The sequence below is a fragment of the Coccinella septempunctata genome, chromosome 1 (assembly GCF_907165205.1).
Source record: "Coccinella septempunctata chromosome 1, icCocSept1.1, whole genome shotgun sequence".
NCBI lineage: Eukaryota > Metazoa > Arthropoda > Insecta > Coleoptera > Coccinellidae > Coccinella > Coccinella septempunctata.
Window position 1 is genome coordinate 69,153,815 of NC_058189.1, and position 10,616 is coordinate 69,164,430.

The 10,616-nt window shown below is 36.8% G+C and overlaps 2 protein-coding genes across 3 annotated transcripts; both read left to right on the top strand.

The window, feature by feature from the left end:
• Positions 1 to 3,481: 3,481 nt before the first annotated feature.
• LOC123317663 lies at positions 3,482 to 5,878 on the top strand. Its single transcript, XM_044904272.1, has 2 exons — positions 3,482 to 3,559; positions 5,214 to 5,878. The coding sequence occupies exons 1-2, from the start codon at positions 3,554 to 3,556 to the stop codon at positions 5,823 to 5,825; spliced, it is 618 nt and encodes a 205-aa protein (XP_044760207.1). The 5' UTR covers positions 3,482 to 3,553; the 3' UTR covers positions 5,826 to 5,878.
• Positions 5,879 to 6,118: 240 nt separating this feature from the next.
• Positions 6,119 to 10,297, top strand: LOC123319971 (histone-lysine N-methyltransferase E(z)). 2 transcript variants are annotated; one of them, XM_044907085.1, is made up of 10 exons: positions 6,119 to 6,472; positions 6,604 to 7,042; positions 7,104 to 7,264; positions 7,913 to 8,013; positions 8,072 to 8,276; positions 8,941 to 9,122; positions 9,182 to 9,614; positions 9,670 to 9,852; positions 9,908 to 10,073; positions 10,130 to 10,297. In XM_044907085.1, exons 1-10 carry the CDS (start codon positions 6,220 to 6,222, stop codon positions 10,188 to 10,190), a joined length of 2,184 nt encoding a protein of 727 aa, XP_044763020.1. In that variant the 5' UTR covers positions 6,119 to 6,219; the 3' UTR covers positions 10,191 to 10,297. The 2 variants fall into 2 exon arrangements, with proteins under 2 accessions (XP_044763020.1, XP_044763016.1); XM_044907081.1 differs by having other exon boundaries at positions 6,120 to 6,472; positions 8,072 to 8,288.
• Positions 10,298 to 10,616: the final 319 nt, after the last annotated feature.

Here is a 10,616-nt window from a genome sequence, read left to right on the forward strand (position 1 = left end):
TGAGGAAAATTTCCTTTATCAACGAATACTGAGATTTAATCGAATATTTAACTAACCCATCTCTGTTACAAACTTCGGTTTTGCTAATGTACGTACTGACATTCATGTGAAATATACAGCAAAGTCTACCAACAACATCCAGTTATTTCCCATTCCTGACAACTTATTTATCCAACTTTTCCAAGATACGTTGACGCGCGTCCAAAAAGCGCATTCAAAGTTGATCCGAAATGTTTAGAAGTCTCGCAAAACTTTACTGGTGGATTGAGTATTCTTGCCGTAAAGTACAATCACTCTATTCGTCGAATACACGGGCAATTTCCTCACTGCACGTCTCCGGTTGTCGTTTGTATTTGCCGATATGTTTTCCGACAAGCTCGGTGCGCGTCCAATAATTCTCTGGAGGAAAGATATTGAAGTCCGCCTGTTTCCTCAATAGCAATAGAAGTCGAATAGGAGAAGATATAAAAGTCCTGTGCATTCAGACTGTATGCTCTTCCTGTTTTCTCTAAACAAATTGACATGTCCTATTCGGGAATACGAATTTGTTGGGGTTTTAATAGGAGTGTGTGGAAAATTTGCATCCTTCACAAACAAACCATCTATATACTAAGTGACGCAGAAAACAGGACCCCCAGTTATAATGAATTTATCAGAAAGGAGTTCTAGGAATATATTTGTTCAAGTCATGATGTATACAATATGCAGGGAGTATTTGAAGGCGAGGCTTTTATTCAACAGAAGGTGGAACTGGTCAAAATGAAGCGTTTCACCAAAAATCACCTATACAGAACTTTCACAATGACAAAGTTGCAAAAAAAATTGAAAATGATTGCTGAAATAGATCCTAATACGACCCTAGACCGTTTGTTAGATGAATTATCTCAAAGCAGTGGGAAAAAACTTATCTCCTGATTCGGCCATGTGGTTTCGTTTAGGATATTGGCTTGTTCGATATTTACGTGGTAATCAAAATGGAAACTTAGGACTGCCGAATTGTTCTCATTATTTTTTAGTAACTTACACTATTTTATGAAATGGCTCATTTCGATACCACCTGACAGAAGAGCCTTAGGACACAAGTGTAAAAAATAGAATAATACTTCAAAATCTCACCAATAAAATTCGTCTAAATTATTCACGAATTTTTTCACAGTGGACATCACAATCTTCTTGTTCGAACATTCCAACTATCGTCATAAAAATGGGATGAAATGGGGAAACATCATAGCACTTTTTCAACATAACTAACATAGGCACTTTCAAGAAACTGCTTCGATTTTCTACATTTTTTTTTACCCTAAATTGCACGATACAACAATTATGATTCTCTCAAAAGTGACCTGATGCATCGAATCCGATTATCTTGGTACTGAACCATTCATTGTCCAGCCATTTGTTTATGTTTTGTTTCGTTTTTGCGATGCTGGAGTCACCTTCCACAGTCCCATACTTAAAATTCAATGAAATTCTGTCGAACATCTAGGGGTTGTATGTCAGCAATCTTGGATATTTTTGGCTAAATTACTTATTTTGATGAGTTTTACCTTCTGTTAAAAAAAAACTCTCACCTTGGAAAACACCCTTTTGATACAGAGCAATACAATTTTTGACATCAAAAAATAATTATAGCATGTGTATAAGATGTAGTTTCAACAGAGGTTAGCGTAACGGGGTACCATACAATTTTGCGAATGATACAAGATCTTGGAGAAAAACCCCAGTAAAAAACCATTTCTCCCCGTGAGTGAAGTGGATTGTAAGAGATGAAACTGTTAACAAAATAGACTGAAATATTTCATATTGAAGGGCATTTCGCACTGCAAAAATTGAACCTTTCCTCGAGAAAAAAAGATCCATAAACTCTTCTCCAAGTTACCAGTAAATTTTATCAGAAATAAAACAAACAAAAGCAGAAAAATGTGAGATTATAAATAACGTTCTATATGTCAGATTGACCTAAAATTCAGAACCTTATTCAAAAAAGATTCTGAAACTACATGAATAGCTCTAAAACAATTTTGAAATTTATAAATGGGGCAATGATTAAGCAAATGGTTTATGGTTTCTTCTGGTTCCCCGCATTCACAACTAATGCTTCCATAGGAAAACCATACTATTGCAACTTTCGTGACCTGTTCTTATACGATTCAGAATATATACACCATATTTTCTTGGGACTCTATTCGATGGATCAGAAACCAATTTTTGGTTGAAAATAGTGCATGTATTCCATTCAAACTGCCAAATGTCCTTATCCCTTACTTACATTCGAATCAAGGAAAGAGTTGGACGGATATTATGATTTTATCACTAGCATTTCATAGTCCGATTCATACCCATTCGAAAAAAAAACTTTTGTTATATTTATTATTTCCTTATTGATGTGGAACCATTAAGAAATTCCAGGAGGGTTCGATGATATTGGCGCCAATTATTTAATGCTACTCACATATGTAAAGGAGTGGTCTCCAGCATTCTATCAGACTTATAAATAAAGCAATGTGTATCGTGAAAACACTGAACAGGTTGTTGTTAAATGTCAATGCTCTACAAAGGGACCTTGGGGCGTCGTTATCTTGACATTGAGGATTCACGAAAAAATCCACATAACCAGAAAATAGTTCGATTTAAAGCCAACTGGTTCACGCCTATAGCGATGCACCAAAGAACCCTGAATGGATTTAAAACTTCGAATCCCAAAAAGTGTGGGTAATGCCACATGCCACTACCGCATTTTTTGCGGTAATGTTTGAGGAAATATGGACTGTATGTTTGGACAAACCTTACCACAGTGATACAGGAAATATTTTGTCGATTCTCGAAATACTGAAGCTCTGTTTGAAATTTGAAGCGTGTTCCCTAGAAGCTATGTGACGAATAAGAGTATTTCTTATACGAGAATCACTGAATTTGGTACACAGGAGTTTCATGGTATGCGAAATCTCATAGTGCTACCTATTTAAGCGATGGAACTCTTCATAAGACACTTTTTACCAGGCCACAATGTATTTGACATTGTGACCCAGTAAAAAGTTCATCGCCAAATAATAATAGGCACTATGAAATTTCGCAAATCCTGTCCCCCTTTTCGTATGACCGGATTCTGAGATTAAGGAAATAGACTATTTTCAGGGTTGCAAAATTCAAGAGGCTTGTACTCCGAAAGAGAGTGCCTCGTAGACTGGAAGGATTTGAAAATATATCTTTTTTGATCCAAGAGTAAAAATGAATTGGAAATAGTGACAATTTTCGATCAAGTTCTGCACAATAATTATGATGCAAGCAGTCGACAGTTTCTATGATACATGGTCTCATATGGCATGACAAAAAAAGAATTGCAACAGAAATCTCCTCGAGATAATTTAGCCATATCGTTAACCGAAACTTGAGACGATAATGGGAGTAACTTTAAAAAAGTGAATTCATGTCTTCGCAACATCTACCATACAATAACCTAATGAAGGGAGGAGTCAAACCAACCAGTCAGGTATATATTCTGGACTTCCTGAAATAGAGAGCAGAGTCATATTTTGTGCGAATTCGAATTGAAATGAAGGTAAGTATCGATGCGATTTCAATTTAGGCCTTAGCCATAATTTTCACTGCAAATTTTCATTATTTTCAATTCCTCATACAAATATATCTTGAATATCTTCATGAAGAATTCACTTCATACCTTATTTGATGAAATAAGTTGAAAGCATCCAGAAGATTCGTCGTTAAGCTATAGAAGTCATAAGGTTTTTTCTCACCATAGAGAAAGCGTCTCTGTTTTTTTACAGGGGTAGTTCCTATAATTTTTTTTCGAAATCGACCTCCCTTCCAAGATACAGCCCTTGGAAGGCGATGACGAGTTGACAGTTTTTAATTTTTTTTACGGGTTCTAAAAAACACTGGGTCATAAAACTATACATAATATGAAGCACTAAGTAGAAGTTACTCACACAATTTTTTTAGATCTCATAACTTTATTATTAGGGGTTGAAAATAACAACCCCTTATGATTTTCTCTCAAAAATTGTTTTCGTGGGATAGATTTTCGAAAAATCAAATTCTCTTATGGTTTCCCATACAATTCTGGAGAAGAATTCTTGCAAAATTTCGATACAGTCGATTCTTTTCTCGGAATAAATAAAAACTTACAAGCAGTATACGAAGGTCTATGGGGCAGAAAACTGATTGTAAGTTATTTATTCCGAGAAAAGTATCAAATGTATCGAAATTTTGCAAGAGACTTTTCTTCTCCAGAATTGAATGGGAAACCAAAGGAGAATTTTATTTTTCAAAAATCTATCCCAAGAAAACAATTTTTGAGGGAAAATCATAAGGGGTTGTTATGTTCAACCACTAATATAGTTATGAGAACCAAAAAAAATTGTGTGAGTAACATCTACTTAGTACTTTATGTTATGTATAGTTTTATGTTGTGTGTTTTTTAGAACCCGTAAAAAAATAAAAATCTGTATCTTGGAAGAGAGATCGATTTCGAAAAAAATTTACAGGAACTACCCCTGCTTATTTTCATGGAGGAATCATCTGCCCAAGTCCTTCGCATTTGTTTACAGACACCCTGTATATTGCTTAGCTTTGACATTTTGTATAATAATTCTGTGGCTCTTACTTTGTTCGATCCGAATTCAGTGGAAAACATGAACAATAATTTCAAAATCTCAAGGAAACTTAACGAACAGCCCTCGATTCCTCGATAGACCTTGACTTCGGCTGTTCAAAGATGTAAAGACTGTTTAAATAGAGGCTCCCTGCACCGGTCTTTTCAGTAATCGAGGGATACAGCACTTAATGGCCTGTTACGTTTTAATCATAAAATCAATGTTTGCATAACTTTGAACTGAAGAATGAGAGGGAACTTTGAACTCGATAGGGTTATTTAAAACCGCCCCTAATTCACTCAATCGAGATAAGCTGAATTTGTGTTCTTTGTCGAGTTCGGGGTTTCACTTTCGCAATGTTCCTTGGCGAGACTGGATTTCCAGGGGGATTTTGAAGGTATGAGGAAAAGCGGTGACGTGAAGTCAGGAGTTTTCACGTACTTGTTCGAATTCATTTCAAGAGCAGCGGTCATCAATCCAGGTACAGAACTGGCCCAGTTCAAAAAAAAAAAAACAGATAATGGTTTTTGGTTTTATAACGTTCTTAAGGCTCTTGCAAAATTTTATCGTGGAGTTAATCGTCTCCTCAATATTTTCCAGGCAGTACTAATAATCTCATCCCTGCTCCTGACTGTCGCCCTTGGAGATGTCGTCACTAACACCTACGGAACGTACCTCCAAACGCCAGATGCTATAACTAAGACGGCACGCAGTGACACAGGCTATTCCTACAGCGTTACATCCACCAGAGGACATCCGTCAGATTTCCTTTATGGAGTTCAACAAATTGGCACACCTTTGGCTCTCACCTACAGTTCACTTGGCGTGAACCATCCATTCGGCTACATCACCCAGAATGTCCTTCCATATGATTACACCACTAAACATCTAATCCCCAAAATCGTCATACCATACTCGACCTTAGCTCTCTCACCCTTGGTATCGCAGCTCTCTGCCATTTATCAGACCTCATCTATCCCATCGCTGCTGCAAGACAACATGAAGTCAGAAGATGCTAAAAAACCTGCCGTTATGGAACAACCGATGATGATGGACCAAAAACCAATGCCTCAAAATCCGTTCTTCTCAGCTTTTGTCCAGATGAACAACGAAATGCCGCAGCAGAATCCAGTAGCTACAAATGATCAAACTGCTCCCTCCCTTCAAGGAAATAAAGTTGATGATGATACAGTTTCTGTCGAATCTGCTTAGTTTTGTCTACATTTTATGTTTGAATTCAGAGAATAAAATCGATTTGGATAATATATGATTGTTTTTATTGTTTTTGACATTATGTTAACTGCTAGAAAAACTATTCACAAATCATATCTATGAAAGTTTTGAGTTTTGACCCTGAAGAGGGTCCAATAAAGGTGCGGATATTGAACGTCAGAGGGCACCCTGGTCACTGTACGACAGACCACGAAACTTTCTTGATGGAAGAAGCTTTTTCGAATGAGTAAGAAAAAGACAAGATGCTCTTTGCTCTTTCAAATGACAGTATTTTTAACCTCGAAATCACTGTCCAGCGGTTGGGTCAGCTGTCAGGTTTGTGTATGAGAATGAGAAAACGGTTGAATGCGAAAAATTATAAATTCTGAACAAAATGTCCAAATTGAAGATTAGTAATGAATGGAAGAGGAGAGTCAAACAGGAGTATGTACGTTTAAGACAGCAAAAACGTTATAAAAAAGCGGATGATATAAAGTTAGCATGGAATCAAAACAGGAATGGGATGAACGAAATTTTATTGTCGGAACATGAGCGATGGAGAGAATGTAAAGCATCGTGGGTTCCAACCCCCGAATTACCCCCCCATGTAACATGCATGAAGAAATCTGAAGTGATCGGAAATGATGGTAAGTTCATTGTCATATAAAGATCGTTACCCTCCTTATGCACTGTATTATAAACCAAAATGGAACTGTAATAATATTTTATAGTCTCGAAAATATCTCTTATCGCTCTGTTACACTTCTCGTCTTTCTAGGTGATATACAAGTTGCACCCATCAAAATTATTAATGCGGTTACTCCGATTCCGACAATGTATACTTGGGCTCCTATACAACAAAATTTTATGGTTGAAGATGAAACCGTTCTGCACAATATTCCATACATGGGTGATGAAATTTTAGACCAAGATGGCACATTTATAGAGGAACTTATTAAAAATTACGATGGGAAAGTACATGGTGATCGTGAATCGGGCTTTATAGACGATGAATTATTTGTTGAATTAGTTCATGCATTGATGCAGTATCAGGACAAAGAAAAGCCCGATAAAAAAGATAAAGAGAAGAAAGATGGTGAAACAGATAAAGTGGAAAAAGACAAGAAAATAGAAATCGAATTTCCTAATTCAGTGATATTTCAAGCTATATCTTCACAGTTTCCAGACAAAGGTGGACCAGAGGAACTGAGAGAAAAGTTAGTTATTGTAGATGATTTTTCATAGTGCATTGATATGTTTCCATTTTCTTCATTTTAGGTATATAGAGCTGACGGAAAGAACTGACCCTAATGCTCCACCTGAATGTACTCCCAATATAGATGGAGCTAATGCAGCTTCAGTGCCAAGAGAACAAACAATGCACTCCTTTCACACCTTATTCTGTAGACGATGCTTTAAATATGATTGTTTCCTACACAGTAAGTACACTTATCCCATATAATGATAATTACATGTTTTTTGATATGCAATATATATCATTGCTGAAATTTTAAAGATGAATTTTCACTGAAATACTCCTATAGTTTATTATTGCTTCGATCTATGTTCTCCATATGTTGAGAATTAATTTTTACAATGAATAAATAAGGATTGTTTATTTTGCTTCAAACAGGACATCAGGGAGGTAATACTCTTGATTAACTAAGATCATTTCATCTCACAAGAAAGAAATTAAGATTGTATGAAGAATATAAGATGAGGACAGTTCTAAACTATAAGTTTTTGTATGAGTTTAGCAATAAATTTTCACTTATGGAAAACTTGAACCATTTTCGTGGCAGTACTTGTAAGTTTCATTGTAGTAATAACATTGTTGAATGTTTCCCAGGCATTCATCATACAATCTCATAATCATAACCCAAAATTTATATCAAAATTGGTAGTATCATATTTAGTTTTTTTAATTCTTTAATTGATTTCAGTGTTATTTTGTTTCTCTTCACAAACCTTTTAGGGCTTTCACTCCCAATCTCTTTGAAAGCATTCATAACACATCCAGAAAAAATCATAATTCCATTTGTGTTTTCAATATTATAAAAAATCCAACAAGTTCATTCACTCCACAGGATTACAACCATCTAATCCTGGCCCCAACCTTCAGAAACGTCGAGGTCCAGACTTAAAGCCATTCACAGATCCATGTGGTCCAGAATGTTACATGACACTGGTTCGTACATCCCGAAATATTTCTAAGAAATGAAAAATAAATAAATGTATTTCTTCAGGATATTGTTAAAGAAAAAATGGCGGAAAAGGCGAAGCAAGAGGAGGAAACAGAAAAGGAAGCTAAATGCAAACAGGTCAAAGAGCCTGTCACGAATACTGCCACTGAAAATGTCAAAACTGCCAGCACCTCAAGTAATAGAAAAATAAGTAAACAACAGTCTTTAGACTCAGGGAACGAAGCTAGCTCTGAAGACAGTAACGATAGTAAGTATAAAGGTAAGTGTTATAGATTTGAGGGCTGAAGAATTCAGTCGAAGCCTTACTTGTCCCATTTTTCGATTGGGACCTTTGTTCGATGAGTCTAATCGGTACTATCCACCCCTGTCTGTGGTCGGTTCTAACCTCACCTGTCAAACTGACGTTAACCTGTAAGAAACGTCAGGCGGAAGATTATTCTGTGATCATAGATTTGTTTACATTTGCGTTTGGTGAACGTCAAAAATTCCAAATTTTTTTGTTTTTTTTTAATCTTTCTGTTCGAGAGTATTTGCTGGGCTTCTGTTATTCTACTTTCGTTTGGGATTTTTCGGAATGCAGCGATTTTCAACCCTCAAAATCAGCTGCTTTTCTTCTCTTACTTGTCCCAATAGTGGCCAGGAGATCCGCCAAAAACACTTATCTTTGTTCGATGAGTCTAATCGGTACTATCCAACCCTGTCTCTGGTCGGTTCTAACCTAACTTGTCAAACTGAAGTTAACCTTTAAGATATGTCAGGCGGGAGATTATTCTATGATCTTGGCTTTTTATAAGTTTGTTCAACATAACCAAAAATTTCTTTGATATTGGGTTCAAAATTCAAGCAATAAATCTCTCTTTTCTTGTCTAGAATTGATTGAAGGCAACTCAATAATCGTGAGTGTATTTCAGATTCCAATAATGATGACCCAGTGTCCACTGCCTGTTCATTTAGTTTGCTGGGTCTGATGGGAGCTAACGATCATAAAGAATGGACTGGCTCGGATGAGAGCCTGTTCAGAGTTTTACACAAAGTTTTTTTGAACAACTATTGTGCCATCGCGCAAATAATGCTCACGAAAACTTGTCAACAAGTAAGGAAATATCTCTCTTTTATTTTCATTATTGCTGAAACACTTTTTTATTGTCCAAGGTATACCACTTCGCACAGAAAGAAGACGCGATAATACCGGCCGAAGAAACCCTGAAAGATTTCACTCCTCCTAGAAAGAAGAAGAAGAAGCACCGTCTGTGGTCCATGCACTGCAGGAAAATTCAGCTAAAGAAAGAATCGAACAGCAACCACGTTTACAACTTCACGCCTTGCGATCATCCGGGACAGAACTGCGACGCTCACTGTCCCTGCATCGGCGCCCAGAACTTCTGCGAGAAATTCTGCAATTGCAGCAGCGACTGCCAGAACAGATTTCCGGGATGCAGGTGTAAGGCGCAGTGCAACACCAAGCAGTGTCCTTGCTATCTTGCGGTCAGAGAGTGCGATCCTGACTTATGTCAAACTTGTGGTGCGGATCAGTTTGACATTAGCAAAATAACCTGTAAAAATGTCAGTGTACAGAGGGCGTTACGTGAGTATTTGTATTCTTGTTGTTTTTGTTCGTTGAATCATATTTTTTTTTTTAGATAAACATTTGCTGATGGCGCCTTCAGATGTAGCAGGTTGGGGTATTTTCTTGAAAGATAGTGCGCAGAAGAATGAATTCATCTCCGAATATTGCGGGGAAATAATCTCTCAAGACGAAGCAGACAGAAGGGGCAAAGTGTACGATAAATACATGTGCAGCTTCCTTTTCAATCTCAATAACGGTGAGTTGAAATTCGAAATTCATCGACGCTTTCTTGATTAATTGTTTTTTTCCAGATTTCGTCGTGGATGCTACCAGGAAAGGAAATAAGATTCGGTTTGCCAACCATTCCATCAATCCCAATTGTTACGCTAAAGTTATGATGGTCAACGGGGACCATAGGATTGGTATCTTTGCTAAGCGGGCAATCCAACCTGGAGAGGAGCTCTTCTTTGACTACAGGTAAGATGGGCGTGAAATAATCGTTAGGATTCCTTTATGATGATCTGTTTTTTCAGATATGGACCGACGGAACAGTTGAAGTTTGTGGGAATCGAAAGGGAAATGGAATTTCTTTAGTGGATGACTGTACAGTGCATTTCTTTTGGAGGGGAGTAGACATACTTCGGAAAGTTGCTTTTATACTTGTATGATTATGTGATTGATTAAATTAATTTTTAATTCAAGTTGATGTTTCATTTGAGGTCTATAGTGAAGATTGAATATTTTTATCCTTTAGTGAATAATCTGAGAATTTCAATCATTTCGGAACAACTGTTTGGTCTTGAGGAAGTTTCAACTGACCACATCTTTTTGGGAAGGTCAAAGTTGGAGTAGTTTTTCTTCCAAGAAAATGATCGTACATCTGTGTGTGATACATATTCTGAAAGAGCAATTCTTCTTGTAATAAATCTGAGAAATTCGTCCATTTTGGAACAACGGTTCAGTCTTGAGGAAGTTTCAACTGACCCCATCTTTTTGGGAAACTTTCTAAGGTCAACTTCG